General features: G+C 47.1%; 2 protein-coding genes across 4 annotated transcripts; both read right to left on the bottom strand.

The window, feature by feature from the left end:
- Nucleotides 1-2319: 2319 nt before the first annotated feature.
- Nucleotides 2320-10118, bottom strand: C18H19orf25 (chromosome 18 C19orf25 homolog). Its single transcript, XM_061600936.1, has 3 exons — nt 10039-10118; nt 5323-5484; nt 2320-3906 (listed from the first exon to the last, which is right to left on the bottom strand). The coding sequence occupies exons 2-3, from the start codon at nt 5456-5458 to the stop codon at nt 3710-3712; spliced, it is 333 nt and encodes a 110-aa protein (XP_061456920.1). The 5' UTR covers nt 5459-5484; nt 10039-10118; the 3' UTR covers nt 2320-3709.
- Nucleotides 10119-11742: 1624 nt separating this feature from the next.
- MRPL54 (mitochondrial ribosomal protein L54) lies at nt 11743-15831 on the bottom strand. 3 transcript variants are annotated; one of them, XM_061602097.1, is made up of 4 exons: nt 15444-15513; nt 14747-14938; nt 13066-13222; nt 11743-12044 (listed from the first exon to the last, which is right to left on the bottom strand). In XM_061602097.1, the coding sequence occupies exons 1-4, from the start codon at nt 15496-15498 to the stop codon at nt 11912-11914; spliced, it is 537 nt and encodes a 178-aa protein (XP_061458081.1). In that variant the 5' UTR covers nt 15499-15513; the 3' UTR covers nt 11743-11911. The 3 variants fall into 3 exon arrangements, with proteins under 3 accessions (XP_061458081.1, XP_061458082.1, XP_061458083.1); XM_061602098.1 differs by lacking the exon at nt 15444-15513 and adding an exon at nt 15763-15795 and having other exon boundaries at nt 11745-12044; nt 14747-14924; XM_061602099.1 differs by lacking the exon at nt 15444-15513 and adding an exon at nt 15763-15831 and having other exon boundaries at nt 11750-12044.
- Between the last annotated feature and the right edge of the window lie 2044 nt (nt 15832-17875).

Genomic DNA, 17875 nt, shown 5'->3' with positions numbered 1-17875 from the left:
CTGCCTGTAAATAAGGGAATGCTTTATTTTATTTTAATGACATTTATGTCCGGCTTTTCCCCCCCAAGGAGCCGAAGGAGGCGTACATGGCTCTCCCCTTCCCCACTCCCCATTTGACCCACACAACAACCCTGCGAGATAGGGTAGGCTGAAAGGCAGTGACTGGACCTCCCACCAAGGTCACCATGTTGTGTCCAAGTAAGAGCAAGCCCGTGCATTGGGATGAAAGAATGGGCCTTCAATAGAATCATGCCCATTGATTTCAGTGGGTCTCCTCATGAGTAGGAATACAGGCCCAAGTAGTTCTTAGACTCAAAGCAGAGCTGTTGAGATGGAGATGAGCCTTCAGTTGAATCATGCCTATTGGTTTCAAGTGGATCTCTGAGTAGGGCTGACCTTGGATACCACGCTGGGTCAGTCACACTACTCTTAGCCCCAACCCTACCTCACAGGGTTGTTGTGAGGATCACACAGAAAAAGAACTTCACAAGGCACATAGTTAATGGTATGCACCCCCTACAAAAGGTAGTGAAGCCCCTCCAGCTTGGACAAACTGAAAAGATTAGGCAAATCTAGCAGGGGAGAAGACTGTCAGTGGCGAACAGCTGCAATGGCTATGTTCGGAAAGGGTCCATAGGTCAGTGGTTAGAGCGCCAAGGTCCCAGAGTCAATCCCCAATGGCCTCTCCAGGAAGGGCTGGGAGAAAGTGCCTGCCTGAAACCCTGGAGAGCCCTGCCAGTCAGCGTAGGCACTGAGCTAGATGGACCAGTTAGCTTGTCTCTGGAGAAGGCAGCTTTCAGTTTAGACCAGCTCTTCTGAACCATGAGGACTAGAGTTTTAGTTTTTAGTAACGAAGATCAACACTCTCACTCAGGATAAGGCGGTGTCCCCGGTTCCAATTCAACCTTTATTCACAAACTTGAGGACTAGAATCTTGCCTTATTTTTAAAGTAAGGGGCCCTACCTTGGTGGTTGATCACTTGCTTTGTGTGCAGAAAGGTTCAATCCCCAAAGGCATCTCCAGGTAGGGCTGGGGAACCCCTGTGAGCCGCTGCCCGTCAGTGTAGACAATACTGGGTCTGGATCAGTATAAGGCAGCTCTTCCTTACGTTCCCATGTTTTCCCTCCATCGGGAGGCAATATGCTCCTGAATACCAGTTTTGCTGAGAGTTGCTGCGGTTGCGCTCAGGTCTTGCTTGTGGGCTTCCCATAACGAGCCACTGGTTGGCCACTGGGAGAACAGGATGACGGACTGGACGGGCCACTGGCCTGATCCAGCTGCTGCAGGGCTCTTCTGATGGCAGGAGTGGGGAGCCTTTTGGCTCTCTAGATGTCGATGAGCTACAAGTTTCACCATCCCAGGCCATTGGCCATGTTAGCTGGGGCTGATGGGAGTTGTAGTTCAGCAACATCTGCCCAGCTGGACTACTAGAATCCTACAAGATTAGAATTGCTTCAAGGCTTCTTTCCTCCCTTGACAACAGTGCCATCTTCTGGTGGAGGTGGGCCACTGCTGCTTCTTCCTTAGCACGCTCATTTTATTTTAGATATTCTGCCCTTCACTTAAAAAATAAATAAGGATAGAGGGCAGTTCAGTAGAACTCAGGAGTGGGGGAACCTTTGGCCCTCCAGATGTTGGAGACGTCTTTCAGGGGGGCTATTAAAACTGGAGTCTTCTTTGAGAGGGATTATTAAGATCCTGAATCCCAAACCCCCTTCACCACAACTTGCAAGCAAATCGCCACCCAACTCTTACTAATTTTATTTCCATTTATATTTCCGTCCCCCCTGCTTTTCCCCAAGCAGCTGAAGCTGGAATATGTGGGTCTCTTTACCCCCTCCTCAATTTACCCTCAAAAATCAGAAGCCACAGGAACCCCCCCCCCAAAAAAAACCCCAACGGTCGCTAGACAATACTGGGCTGGTTGGACCAATGGTCTGACTCTGAATATGCCCACTTCCCGTGTTCCTATTTAAATCAGCCCTTTATTCAGAACCATGAGGACTGGAATCTTAGTTTAGTTTTAGGAGGACTGTAGCTCAGTGGCCGAGCACCTGTTTTGCATGCAGAAGGCTCCAGGTTCACAGTCCCTGGCATCTGCAGATAGGGCAGGGAGAGACTCCCCAGCCTGAAACTCTGGGCAGCTGCTGTCAGTTGGTTTAGACAATACTGAGCTAGATGGACCAATGGCCTGGCTCAATATAAAGCAGCTTCCCAAAGCTCCACAGTCCCAGGGCAGATTCAACTTGCGCATAAAGACGCCTCCCCCTAACGTGAGCTACACTCCGCAAGCACAAAGAGACAGCCCACGCACATCGTCTTGTCCAAAAACTGCTTTTTTAATAACAGCTCCTTAAATTAAATAAAATGTGAAAATCAGAAGTCTCAAGAACCAGCTTTTTTCTCTTGACACCAACCTCCCCCTGCTAACACCAAACATACTGACAAACGACACCTCCCACCCTTTCCTCGCTTACCCCACCCCACCCCCAAACACCTACAACTCCTGTTTTACTTAAGACCTCCTTATAAATTGGCTCTAGCCACAAACCTAGTGGGAATCCGTTCACGGTCACCAAACCCATGTCACAATGGGGCCTACGTCAAACACTGAACGAATCCGACACACTCTGGACAATGGTCAAAATGGAGCCGCCAAGTTTAAGCCTGCCCCTGCCCCCCCCTCCAAGAGTCCCCCCCCTCCAGCCCATCAGAAGCCAACTCTTTTTTTCATACTGGTCACACTGGAGGGACGCGGGTCCTTGTGCGGGGCCTGGTCTTTTGCAAACTGGCAAGCAGCCTCCGCCTGAAGAACCTCTCGCTGTATTCGAGTCCGGTCAAGTGCTTGAAAGCCAAGGGCACCTGCTCCTGCGAGACGTCCACATAAACTGGGATGACTTTCGCCCCCTCTTCCTGTATTGTGTGGATGAGGCTCCACTCCGCAATCCGCTGGCACCAGGGGTCAGCCACCGAGCAGGACGTCAAGAGCACGATGGCAACTCGGCTCGCCTGGATAATCTCGTTCACCGAGGCGACGACAGAGCGCCCCGCCACATGGTCCTGATGCTCAACGTAACCGTGGAACCCTTGCTCCGTCAGGATCTTGCAAATGTCGGTGGCAATGGGGTCGTCGTCCAGGCAGTACCAAAGGGAGAAATCGTAACGGATGGACGGAGATGTCATGCCCCCCCCCAAAATAAAATAGAAATGCAGCCGTTGCTGAGAATGGCAAAAAGGTGACTACCTTTCCCCTCCCCGCAACCCCCCACCCTCAAAAGTCCACTTGTCCCAGCCTAGATAGGAGAACTTTGGGGAGAGTGCCGGCTGGGCTCTCTGACAGAGACAGCTTGTGTTATGTCTTTGCAAATGTAAGGAAAAAAGGTATGGGAGACTCACGCAGAGTGGCGGGCAAATCTCGTGAAATTTGGGGAAACAGATGAGCCTAACCACGCTATTGGGCATTTCACAAGCACGGCAAGGCAGCTTGGGCGCGTAGCAGGCAGCTGTTTTGGCACACATTCACAAAACTTAGAACATAGACAGTGTTTAAGTTGTGTAGCTTATGCATGCTGAAATCACATCGCAGGGGCGGCAGCGGGGGCAGCGAGCCTGCAGCTCAGAGCGTGGCGCAGTTCTGGCCGGCTCCCCTCGACGTTTCGCTTGCCTGGCTTCCGGGGCGGCGATAGCCGTCATTGCCCAGAGAGCGCCTCACAAGGCCCTCTGCTTCATTTCCAAGATGCCCTGCTCCAGGGTCGCGCCGGCCAGTTTGAGCTCCTCACATTTCTCCTTGAGCAGGCTGCAGGCTTTCTGAAGGCGGTGGTTCATCTCCACGTAGGACTGTGTCAGCCGGTACAGGCGTTCCCTCTTGGCCTCTGGGTCTTCATTTTTGGTTGGAGTGGGCAAATCTGACCGTGGGCAGAAAGGGGCAGGGGAGGAGAGAGAGAGAGATAAAACACTCTGCCTTGAAGAAAGGACCGTATCTCAGCGTTAGAGCTAGATGGGCTCCGTATAAGGCAACTTCCTGCATTCCTTATTCAGAACCATGAGGACTAGAATCTTACTTATTTTTAGCTGAAGACCGACAGCCAGTGGTAGAGCGCCCACTCTGTGTACAGAACACCCCAAGTTCAATCCCTAGTGTGGACTCGATGGGCTCTCTTCGGCCCAATCCAGCAGCCGGGCTCTTCTGATGCCCTCAAGATGTTTTGGATTCCTGTTCCCATCAGCTCCTGCCAGCACCCATCAGCCCCAGCGCCATACACCTGCACTGGCTGGGGCTAATGAGAGCTGGGAATCCAAAACACCCAGAGGTTGCCGCGCTGGAAAAAAGGCCATATCGAGGCAGTCCTCAGTGTCTAAATACCCACCATCCCTATCAAGCCACGTAATGAACATTAAAGGCATCTGAGGGAGAAGCAGCCGCAGACCCTTCGTGGTGCTTCGACACAGCTCCACAACCTGTTTAATTACTGCCCGCTGTGCAGAAGCACAGAAAGCCAAGACAGTCTAACTCTGCATTCCCCGACCTGATGCTCTCCAGATGTTTGGGGCTCCCAGCGCTGCCCCCCCGGCATCATATGGCCCCTGCCAGCTGGGAGTTCAAAACATCAGGCCCCAGAGTGGGGAAAGGCCGTGACCTCTGCTGAAACACTTTTCACGTAGCGTCCTATCCCAGCTGGATGTGTCCGCAGCTCACTGCTGAAGACTCACAGGGAGATTTTTTACATTTACGAGTTCACCTTTGTAAGCAAGCAGCCGAGCTGGGCATCCCTATGCATGAAACGTTCAACAAGTGTGCAGGCTGCGTACCCAACAGCTGAGCCTTACATATGCCCTGGGTCTTCCCTCTGAGGGAGGCTCGGAGCGGGGCAACAAAGGAGACGGCCTTTTTAGTGGTGGCTTCCCCTCTGTGTAATACACTCCCCAGTGAGATCCTCCTGGCGCCTTCCTTGACATCTTTTCGGCGCCAGGTAAAGGCTTCCCTTTTTCCCCAGGCATTTGACAGACTGAGATGATGATGTCTGCATTAGTATGCCACCAAAGCTTTCTGTAGTTGTGTAAGTGCTGTTTTAGTATTTTGTTTTACGCTGCGATACATCTCCTTTTGTTTTTAACAACATTGCAAGTTGCCTGGAAACCTTCGGGTAACCAGCGACGAATCAATCCAATTTATTATTATTATTACTAAAGAGGCGCAGATTTTCCAAACACTCACGTAGCGATTGCTTGCACCCGTGTCCAGTGTAACGTTCGAAACAAACCTCGCTGCACAAGGACAATAAATAAACAAAGAAAGAAAGAAATAAAAGGATTCCCGCTACCTTCGCTGGGCTCCGCGAGGAGGATGAAGACAGGGTCGTTGGGCTGGGCACGCTGGACATCCTCGAGAATCTGTTCCGTGTTGGGGGGGTCGGGGCGCGTGGGAAGCACCACCCGCTTCTTGGCCTTGGAGGTCATTGCGCAGAAGGAGATGCTGGGGAGCACTGGAACGAGAGAAAGAAGCGGGGAGAGGAAGCGTACCGGGGTTATTTAAAGATGGGCCTCGATCGCGAGAAGAGACCTGTTTGGAAATGGACGGGATGTCGCTCCGTGGGAAGAGCATCATCTGCCTTGTCTCCAGAAGGCCCCAAGTCCAATCCCCGCCACCTCCAGGTAAGGGCTGGGAGAGTCTCCCCGCCTGCAACCCTGGACAGCCACTGCTGCCTGTCAGTGTGGTCAATGCTGAGCTGGGTGGACCAATGGTCTGATGCAGGGTGTGGCAGCTTCCGATTACAGATCCGGCTCACTCGACAATTTGATGAATAGGTTCCACGCCCAGCTCCAGGACCCAGCCAGGATAAGGTGCGATGACATCTCCGCGGCCAGCAAAACAACAGCAGCCCTAACACCTCCACACAATCTCTGTCCAGGCTCCAGGTGTTCCAGAATGGTGGAGCAGCTGCCCCGAACCCCCTTTCCCCAAGGGTGCCGCCGCGGTGCAAATCGCAAGAGGCGCACCCAAGATACCGTGATCGGCAGAGCAAGCCTATCTCAGGCCCGCAACCCGTTTCGACAGGAATCAGCAAGGCTCTCCGGATGCTGTTGGGACTCCCACCTCCCATCATCCCTGACCGTTGGCCATTGGGAGTCCCAACAGCACCTGGAGAGCACCACCATCTGGAGGATATTATCTGCACAAGGGAGGGGGTAGAATTAGGGTTCTGTATCAAGAGCAGCTGCATTTCGCAAACTGCGGATACGCCGTACAGGTTTTAGGCAATGTACTGTACAATGGACTGTAGCTCATTGGCAGAGCATCTGTCTCGTGTGCAGAAGGTCCTAGGTTCAATCCCCAAAGGCATCTCCAGGTAGGGCTGGGAATATCCCCTGCCTGAAACTCTGGAGAGCCGTTAGCTGCCAGTCAGTGTAGACAATACTGAGCTAGATGGGTCAACGATCCGTATAGGGGAGCTTTCCTAGGCACCTTTTCCTGCAGCTCTTTTAGCTTTATTAGACAATAGTAAAGTGAATAGAATCATTTGTGTATGCATACATCTTTTGTTGTTGATATTCTCTTGGAACCCTAATAAAAAATTAAAAGTTTTGCACTTTAATTGCAATTAAAAGTGGTAAATTGGGCAAACCAAGCAATTAATTTCACACCTACTACTTTTAAACTGAAGACCTGATTCACTAGAAAAGACCATAATGCTGGGGAAAACAGAAGGGAGTAGAAAAAGAGGAAGGCCAAACAAGAGATGGATTGATTCCATAAAGGAAGCCACAGACCTGAACTTGCAAGATCTGAACAGGGTGGTTCATGACAGATGCTCTTGGAGGTTACTGATTCATAGGGTTGCCATAAGTCATAATCGGCTTGAAGGCACATAACAACAACAACATCAAACTTTTAAACTGTTGTAACCCATCCTGAGACCTCAGGGTGAAGGGTGAGTAGTAAATTAAATTGTAAATATTAATAACAACAGGAAAGACTGAGAGCTAGGTAGAGTGCTGAGGCCAGCCCACTGCACCCCTTTCACGCTAAGCTTCTTAGATTGCAGTGTTCATCCACTTTCACGCCTATCTTTGTAGTCTTGAGGGCTAGAAGCTTAGCTTTGTTTTATTTGCTTTTCGCTTAAATGTAAAAATGACCTCTGAATATGGATGCCCGACCGTGCAATCAATGGCAACGCGTAGCATTGTTGATCAGATTGCCTTAATAAAATAAGAAATAAAAAGAAGACTTTGGATTTCTTCCAGTTCTGTGCAACTCGAGAGGCAGCTCATTTATAGCAATAATTAGGGCTATGACCTTTAAAACTGATTAACCTATTAAATAAATAGATCACTATCTGGACTAAATATAAATATTTATTTTTGGAGCAAATTAAATTGTAAATTAATTTCACAGAGCCAAACTCAATCTGAAATGGACTAAAGGCCCATCTATACCATACATTTAAAGGGGTATTGTACCACTTTAAACAGTCATGGCTTCTGCCAACGAATCCTGGGAGCTGTAGTTTGTGAAGGGTACTGAGATTTCTTAGAAGACCACCTCACAGAGCTACAATTCCTTGAGTGATTTAATCAGACAATCCCCCTTTTTTTATCAAGTGCAAATTTAATTTTTGGGAACAGGGTCACTCAGAGAGCTGCTGCCCACCGGTGTATGCAATAGTGAAGCACCTTCCAAAGTTCCTATTTAAATCAACCATTTTATTCAGAATCATGAGGACTACAATCTTCCTTTTTTTTAGAAGAAGGACCATAGCTTATTGGCAGAGCATCTGCCTTATATGCAGAAGGTCCCAGGTTCAATCCCTAGAGGATCTCCAGGTTGTGCTGGGAGAGACTCCTTCCTGAAACCCTTGCAAGTCACTGCCAGTCAGTGTACACAACACTGAGCTTGAAGGACCACAGAGCTGCCTCGGCAGCTCCATACCATTAACAGACCGACTGCTTAATTAAAAACAATCAACCGAGATTTCTTGAAAATCACACGAAAAGCCCAAGAAATAATTCCTGCTGTGAGTTTATTTCAGAGCAGAAAATTGTTATCATTCTTAATCCATTCATCCCTTTAAAAGCAAAACCCTGAGAGGCATCTGAACTTTTTTGTACCAGTGGGGAAAAAAACCTGTATTTGAAATGAATTGCCAGCTCCGTCCCATCCTCCCTTTGCAAATCCTTCCCCTACCCCCTACCTCCAAATCCTTTTGTCTCCAAACCAAGTTTCTCTCTGGTCAGCCCCTCACTGTGAGGCTAGCAAAACGCATCTCAAAATACCCCTCACTCCGCTGTAACAATCTATCCGCAGAGGGAAAGGAATCAGTTGAATTATATTTGCCAATTCATCGGGGGGGGGGGTGCGTGTGCTTCCTCTATTTTGGGTGGAGGAAATTTTCGCGGGAGCAGGAGAAGAACAGTTATACTGAGAAATCGTATCTTTCTCCTTTTTTAAAAGTCCCATTCCCCCCCCCCTTTGAGGTTGGTTGGAAAGGACTGCCCATTCATCCAAACAGGGTTCCAGAACATTCTGCATCGGCTCTGCAGTCTTCTTTGCAAAGGACGGCTAAGTAAGATGCATTCAGAAAAAAGATCAAAGGTGGAAATGTGTATATATATGTGTATATATATATATATATATATATATATACACACACATATATATACACACACACATATATATACACACACACACATATATACACACACACATATAAATATACAGACGCAGGCACACAGAGAGAGACCCGTTCTGCAGATACCACACCCACTTAAATGCAATCTCCCTCCCAACACACACACCAGCAATTTTGGGTAAAATTGCAAGCTCTGTTTATCTTCCTTGCAACCCACTACCCCACCCTGGTGGTCCCCTCCCACGCATTCCACTAAGATCCCCTCCCGCAACCCACCCACACAAATATATCGCTTCACTACATATGCAATCCTGCCCTTCTATTCCAACATCTCACCTCCTCAGTTTCCATCATCGTCAGATTTTACATCAAGACCTTCTCCTCCTCCTGCAACCTCCCCCCCCCCGGTTTTCTCCATTCAATCCCCCCCTCCTTTCTCCAATAAAGCTCTCCCCTTTCTGTTTCATGCTAACCAGCACACCCCCACCCCGGATTCCCTCCCACTTTTTTTAAGTCACCCCACCAGGATCACCCCCCCGTTTGAACCACCTCTCCTCCAAGTATGTCTCATTTCACCTTACTCAGCCCCCCCCAAAACCCACACACCCTGACCTGACCCTATTAGCTTCAACCCTCTTCCCTCAACCAGATCTATAGGAACTCCCCCCCAATTATCACACTCCCCACCACCACCTCCTTTCATTTTGTCTTCCCTCTTCAGGGCTCCTTCCGAGCCTCGCCGCCTCCCCCCCCAAAAAATTACTCACACAAACACCCCAATTATTTTCTCTCCTGGATCTCCCCTTTCTTGCTCCCCCAGTAGCCTCCCAAAACAAAAAACACCCCCCATATTTATCCCCCACAAAACAAAACAATCCCAACACATTTCCTGGGTCGCTCCTTTACTCTGAAAAGAGGCACTCGCCTCAATATTAAGCCCCCCCCAAATGTTATCCCACTAAACCACCCACATATTTGCCCCCCTCCCCGAGCCACCATTTATTTTCTGGGTACCCCCCCCCCAGTTCTATAAGGGCCATTTCTCGGCCTGTCTTCCCCCTTGTAGCCCCTTTGGGGCACAAGGCGCCCCCAAGATTCCTCTCCCCTCCAAAAATGCATCTCCCCAAAGCACAATACTTTACGGTCTCCCCCCATGCAACCTTTCCTGCGACCCTCCAGCACCTCCCCCACAGTAGCTACCCCCACATTATACGCTCCCCAAACATCCCTATATATATGCCCCCCAAAACACAATCTCTTCCCCCTCCCCCCCAAAACTGGGGCCATTTCCTTAGTTTCTCCTTCTCCCCCCCCGTCACAAGCCCACTCCCCACAAAGGTTAACCCCCCCCACATGTTAAGCCCCCAAACCTTTACCCCGCCCCCAGGTAGCCCCCCTTCATTTTCTTACCTGCTCTTCCTCCCTCCTCTCCGCCACCTGATTCCCGCCCCTCCTCGGGCCCCTCCCCTCCCCCAGGGCAGCACTTCCGCTTTCTCACCATCCACTTCCGGCTTCTATTTTGAACGTGGGCCTGGAAAGTAGCGGGGAGGCGCTCTACGCCCCTAGCGTAGATCTCTATGGTTTCTTTCCCCGTCTTTGCCTGGTTTCTAGCTGAGGGAGGGGCAGTGACCATAGAAATAAGACGAGGAAAGGATAGAGTGACACACCCCATCATAGAAGGAGAAACTAAATGAGCCCTTTTTGTGCTGTCTGAATATTTGAATAATATACATGAATTATATATGATAAATTACTTTTACTCATTTGTTGTTCATAACAATTGCAATAAAAAGGGATACTGCAACAATCACACTCACCATCTACAGACAAAAATTACATCTGAATTTGTGTGTATGTGTGAGTATATAATAAAAATTACTTTTACTCAGTTGTTTTACAGATATGTGTATGTGTAAATGTGTTCCATTTAGCTAGTCCTGACTTGCAACAACTTTACTTTCAATGGAGGACACTACCTGCAACTACAAGGCACAGCTATGGGACTCTCATGACTCCATCATATGTGGATCTATTTATGGGTAAACTGGAACAAGAGATCCTGAAAAAGGCCATTAGCAAACCACTTATATGGTGGCGATACATTGATGACATCTTTATGGTCTGGACAAATGGTAAACAGACTTTAGAACAATTTAAAAATGTCAACTCTGTCCATCCATCTATTCAGTTTACATTTAATAGTGGGAGATGGGTTCAAATACCCCCATTCAGCCATGAAACTCACCGTCTTTGGGCTTAACTTACCTCACAGGGGTGTTGTGAAGATAAAATGAGGGGGAGAACCTTGAGTTCCTTAAGAGGAAAGGTGGGATGTAAATGCAATAAATAAATTTAATTAATTAATACATATACATCCACCAAATTTAAAGTCTCTGGGGCAAGTGGAAGTGTATTAAGGACCGCAAAACGATTGTGAGTGAGCAAGCCTTAAGCATCAAATATAACAGCCAACATCTCCCCCATGCAGTTCAAACTAGTAAAATAAGGTTTTGTGCCCAAAGTGACTGTCCTGCTGACCTGCTGATCAATGTGATCCGAACAGCCCTGAGGGACAGAAACTTGTTTCATCTTAAAACAAAAGCAGAGATTCTCAGCATGCCGCAGTCTGCATCCAGTCACAAACCAGAAACTTCTCCTGTGCTTACGCAGCTTGTTGAAAAGAGATGTTGCTGCCAGGCTCCGGACATTAAATTGCCAACACCCCTTTGTTTGGGAATAACAAAGACTCAAAAGATTCAAAACTGGTTTACCAGACACAGAAGATATGCATCTACTGGGTGGCATGCAATGGATCAGCAAGCAGTTTTTGGTTCGTAATTGTTTAGCAAGGTGATTCTGCTCTGACACAAATTAGGCTGTTAAAATCCCTGATCTGCAGTGACAAAAGATGGAGATTTGTACTTTTGTATACAGCTCACTATCTCTGTGAATGGATCGCGGGGTGCAAAAGATAAATGTGCCCCCCCCCACACACACACCCCTGCCACCATTTCATGACTGGCTCCAGTTGGTAGACCGCAAAGTTATATTCGAGAAAACACAAAAAACAAAGTAGTTTTCACAAGCCTTACGTAGCCACATCAAGGTTTAAGAGAAGCAAATGACATAGGAAGTGCCCCGCAGAGTCGAGGTTTTATTGGTCAACATGTACATCAGAGAGAGCCATTAAAATAAAAAGGATGCCCCGGCCCACCTCTCCCACCTTCTAAGCAGTCCTAGCTTTTCGGGAAAACAGTTCGGTTCGGCCTCCCAGCAGCCTCCATCAAAACGCGCGGACCTTTTTCAGTTTGAACCGTTGCCACGTATTCAGTTTCCGGAGTTTACGCCAATATTCGAGGGTCTCCGGATCTAGTTCTTCCAGCTTTTTCGGGGGCCCGAGATACATGTGGAAAAGCCTGTAAGGGGCGGAGACAGGGGAAACAAAAATCTATTCTCAAATACACATCTGCCTTACACCATGTCAGACCAATGGCTCATTTGGTTCAATACTGTCTGCACTGACCGGCAGCAGCTCCTCAGGGTTTCAGGCAGGGAGTGTGTCTTTCCTAGGCCTACCTGGCGATGCTGCTGAGGATTGAACCTGGGGCCTCCAGCATGCAATGCAGCTGCTTTACCACTGAGCTAGGGCCCTTTCCTTGAAAACAAAGCAAGATTCTAGACCTCATGATTATAAATTAAAAAAGGGCAGGGCTGATTTCCAATAGACACCTACAAAGCTGCCTTATACCATGTCTGATGATAGGTCCATGCAGCTCAGTACTGTCCGCACTGACTGGCAGTGACTACAGACGGGATATCCCCAGCCCTCCCTGGAGATGCCATTGGGGCCTGAATTGCAGACCTTCAACATGCAAAGCAAGTGCTGTACCACTGAGCTGCAGCCCATCCCTAAAGAACCGTAAGATATTTACAAGCCTTCCAGTAAAAATAATTTCTAAATAAAGCTTTGGATTTGTTTGACAGCGCAATTTCACGCAGAAATAAGCCCTGCTGTGTGTAAGGGGCCTCATTTACAGATTAACGGTGCAGAGGACTGTGGCTACCAGCTAGGACTTACTTCTGAGTAGGCATGCAGAACGGTGCAGCTCTAAATGTCCTTCGCTGATAGCCCCCTCCTTTAAATCCAATATTTCAGTTCAAATACTTTTGGCTACCAGAACATTTTGGGGCATCACAAAATCTCCCCGGAACAAAGAGATTTCTCCAATGTAAAATTGTCCGTAAAAAACGACATCTTGGGCCCATCCCTTGCTAGGGCATCAAAGACCTGAGATCCACTGAGATTTCACAATGTCAGACATTTTGAAGTCTCTCTTTGCACACATCTTATGGACCAGAAACTTGATTTGTGATTTTTTTTTAAAAAAAAAAGATGTTTACTTCCACATTTGCGCAGACTGTTATTTATTTACTCACCATTCCGGATATTCCGAGTCCGGCTTCAATGCCACCTCTGGGCCTTCCTTGTAAATATTGACCCCCACGGCATGGGTGGTGAGCATCACCGGGTCCTTGCAGACTTCAGGATCTTTAAGGGCTTCTTTAACTAAGCCTTTCCCTTTCATCTTTGTCACTGTAAAAGAACAGATCTGGTATTAAAACCCTTGTTTTAGGCAAACCTCTCCAAGCACATAGATGTTGATGCGTTTTAATCTCTTTCGCCTGTTGCAGTTTTGCACTAAAAAGGGTTTAAATTATTTGTTGTTTTGTCAATTTTTTGAATTAATTTTTAGTCTTCTGCAAAGAAATTTGCAATACTTGTGCACTGTAGTTCTGATACAGACTTATCTAAACATAAATAGAAAAATAGATTAAAAAACCAAACAAACCTACAGGCATGCACAGTTAATTACTTGTTTTTAACTCTTTTATCAACATTTCAATGTCTTACAGTTTGTTTGCTTTTTTTTACAATAAAGGATATACATTTTGTTAAATGTTGTTGTTATGTGCCTTCAAGTCGATTACGACTTATGGCGACCCTATGAATGAGTGACCTCCAAGAGCACTAAATAAATTGTACTGCATTTATATTCCATTTTTCCTCCAAGGAGCTCAAGGTAGCATGAATGGTCCTCCCTCTCCCCATTTCATCCCCACAACAACCCTGTGAGGTAGGTCTAAGGCTGTGAGATAGAGTGATCGGCCCAAGGTCAACCTTCATGGTTCAGTGGGGATTTGGACCCTGATCTCCTGGGTCCAGGTCTGGCACTCTAACCACTACGCCACCACGACCCAATGCCCTGCCTGCGGGCTCCCCAGAGGCGTCAGATTTGGGAAGCTGAGACGCTGGACGAGAGGGACCTTTAGATGTCTGCTCCAGCAGCAGCTGGGTGCAGCCAAAGGGGGCCCATCATAGCCCAGCATCCTGATCTCACAGTGGGAAGCCTGAGTGCAGCAGCAACTCTCTCCTCCTGCGGTTTCCAGCAACTGGTATTCAGAAGCATCCTGTCTCCCGACAACGGAAGCAGAGTCTAGCCATCGCGGCTAATAGCCACTGATAAGTTACTTTTTTGAACTACAACTCCCATCAGCCCCAGCCAGCATGGCCACTGGATTGGGCTGATGGGAGTTGTAGTTCAAAAAAGTAACTTTTCCAAGCTCAGCCCTCCATGAATGTAAAGCCATCCAATCCCTGGTTCTTGCGGGAGCGAATGTCACAGTTTAGCTCTGCGCTGTGCGAAGGAGTCCTTCTTTTTGCCCACTAGATGCCTCCAGGTTCTAATAATTATGAGAGAGGGAGAAAGACACGTGTCTCTCTCCACACCGCACATAATCTTATACATATGTCATGTCCTTCCCCACTTTTAATGGAGCTTTTTCTCTCTCTAAACTAATAAACAGGGCTGTTCTTACGTAACAAGAGAGAAAGAGAGGGGGGGAATAGAACCTCCACACTGCGGTGCAGTCTACCTCCAGATTGCTAAATGCAGGGCGGGCAAGGAGCATGGGAGGGCGGTGGCTTGGGGGCTTCCTGGTAACATCTGCTCAGCTGGGCCAGGTGGCCTCTTTTGGGGGAGAGTGGGGGGGTTGTAGTAGGTTGCTCTTGCAGAGCTCCCAAAATGACCCTCACCCTCCCTTTTGTCCCAGGGCTTACCGGGCTTCTTGGCGTAGTGTCGGGCCGCCGGGCCGGGCCACAGGAGACCGGGGGCCGTGGAGAGGCGGATCGCGGCCCGCAGCTGCCGCTGGAGTCCAGCTACAGCCATGAGAGCGGCGAGGCTGACCTGGGTGCCCCGCCTGGCTTCACGGAGTCTGCGCGGCAGCCAAAGAGCATTCTGGGAAATGTAGTCTTTTTTAAACAAAAAAACATGCATTACAAGGAAATTTATTGCGGTTTGCTTGGTTTTATTATGTACATAAGTTACATTATTTTACTTTTTGCCCGTATGGACTCGTCTTTGACCGTAATAAATAATCAATTATTGCATTTATTTATTTTTTTGCTTTTGCAAACTTGGTTGCAATTGGATGAGCTTTTGTTCCTGCGAGTTATATGAAGAATAAAAATAAGTTTTTTTAAAAAAACTCCTCTCTTCTATGTTTTGTCGAAGCTTCAGGTCCCACAAAATTGGTTGCAATTGGGGGAGACCCTCGTCATTAAATTATATTCATTCATTGCATAAGGTGCATAAGGTGAGAGTCATCATCAGAGCAGACCCATTACAATAATTTATTCAGTTGCTGAAGCCCATTGATTTCAATGGGTTGACTCTGAGTAACACTCAGCTGGCTGTCATTACCTTTCTGGTTTTATACATACTTGCATATAATTCAATAAATACATACATACTTACTATGAAGACTGACGTTCAGCAAAATTGGTTTGCACCTGGAAAAGGATCTTTTCATTAATGCATATTAATTATAAACCCTCATCTATATTCTGCTAAAGCTCAGTCAACACCGGTTTGCAACTGCGGGCAAGTCTAGCCATTAAATTTATCTCCATCATATGAATTACCTCATATACTCCATTGAAGCTTAATGTCCAGTTAAATGCTGGGCGAGGTAAATGTTTTGTTTAAATAAGCAGGGACTTGTTCAGATCTGACCATAGCAGCACAAATCTATTATTTTGTATCATACATAATAATGACTATATTTAATACTTACATGGCTTTTCAAACGCATTCTCTAGTTGCAGTCCTTACAACATCCTTATAAGGTAGGTCAAGATTTCCCTGTATTGCAGACTGGGAGACTGAAAGCGTGTGAGAGAGTGGCTTGTCTGAAGCTGCAAATTTATACTCATTTACCTGGGAGTAAACCCAGTTGAATTCAGTGGGTTTCCTTCTGAATAGGATTATACTGTGAGGCCATCCTGAATCAGTTCATAGCAGAGGTGAAATTCAAACTGGGGACTTCCTGATTCATAGCGTACAGCATGACTCTATGCATACTTTCAATGTATATTTTAACTAAATTCTAATATATTAATTAAGCAGTGTACAAACGAAAAAAAGCAGGGAGGGATTGAACAAAATAAAATTTCAATTGTTCTCATGTTTACTTAGACCTCAAAGGTAGAGTGTCTCTGAACCTGGGGGTTCCATTATTATATTGCTTTTCCAAAATGGTATAAACAGCTCATTCTGATGATGAGAAGAGATGTGTGAATATGTATATATACACACACACCCCAGGGTCCAAATGCTGTACACGATAAGGATCCTCTTGTGACGTCCTCATTTTTCCTAACAAAGATCAATGGCTACTGGTTATTCATCTCCCATCACCTGAAGATTGAACTTTGCCTCCTTTTTGTCATGTGCAGCAACCTGCCTTTCAACCAACCGTAAAAGCATCGGAATTTGCCCCGCTGGATCAGACCAAAGATCCATCTACCCATAAGTCAGTTGCCATAAGTCAGAATCGACTTGAAGGCAGTCAATTTCCATTTTCAAAACTTTTTTTTAAAAAAAGATCTTTTGAAATTTTAAAAAAGGTGTTTTGAAAGCTTTTTAAAAAATGTTTTTAAAGCTGTTTTGTTTTAATGTATTTTAAAGTCTGTTTCTGTGATGTTTTAAAGTGTTTTTAGTGCTTTTGTTTGGAAAGGCGAACCAAATCGAATTTCTGCCCCATCTCCATCAGCCTCCTGGGGTTAAACATCCATCCTGATGCAGAGCTTTTAATCTTCATTGTCCAGGATATTAGTTCATCCTAACAAGACGTATTGTTTCACTCCAGGACTGGAGAACCTCATGGGAGCCGAATACGGCCCTCCAGCCCTCTTTGTTTGGCCCTTGGGAGTCTTCCTAGGCCACACCCCTCTATGCCCTCCTTGAGCGTTTTGGGTTTGTTTGTTTTTTTGCCTAGATGGGATGTGCCCTAGAGATGTAATGATGGAGAGAAAGGTTTAAACCTCTGATTTGTACCGTCCAGAAGTAATATGTACATTCATTGCTCCTCCTACCTTTGCCTGTAGCTCCTCCCACCCAGAAGATTCCTCGCAAGGGGATTTGGTCCTCAGGCTAGAATAATAATAATAATAAATTTAATTTTTGTGTCGCCTATCTGGCCGAAGCCACTCTAGGCGACGTACACATTAAAATGCAATAAAATACAATACAAATACAAGATAAAATACAATGCAATCAACAAATACAATGCAGTCAAATACTAACCATTTTAGATAGCAGCAGTATAAAACGATGAAGGGCAATCAATAACAATTAAGACATAGGGAATTTAGCCCACCCCGGAGATCCCAAAGGCCTGTCCAAAGAGCCAAGTTTTTAAGGCTCGGCGGAATATATCCAGGGAAGGGGCATGGCGAAGATCGAATGGGAGGGAGTTCCAGAGAGAGGGGGCCACCACTGAGAAAGCCCTCTCTCTAGTCCCCACCAACCTAGCTGTTTTCGTTGGTGGGACTGAGAGAAGGCCCTGCGTGGCTGATCTAGTCAGGCGGCTTAATTGGTAGTACTGGAGGTGCTCCTTCAGGCAAACTGGGCCGAGACCGTATAGGGCTTTAAAGGTTAATACCAACACCTTGAATTGGGCCCGGAAAACAACTGGAAGCCAATGTAGATGAAACAGCACTGGCGTGATGTGATCACAGCGGCGGCTGTTTGTAAGCAACCGAGCCGCCGCATTCTGCACCAGTTGTAGTTTCCGGACCGTTTTCAAGGGTAACCCCACGTAGAGCGCATTGCAGTGGTCTAATCGAGAGGTGACCAGGGCATGTACTACCAGTGGGAGCTGATGAACAGGGAGGTAGGGTTGCAGC

Source organism: Rhineura floridana, chromosome 18 (genome assembly GCF_030035675.1).
Source record: "Rhineura floridana isolate rRhiFlo1 chromosome 18, rRhiFlo1.hap2, whole genome shotgun sequence".
Lineage (NCBI taxonomy): Eukaryota > Metazoa > Chordata > Lepidosauria > Squamata > Rhineuridae > Rhineura > Rhineura floridana.
This window is presented reverse-complemented; position numbering and strand designations above follow the sequence as displayed.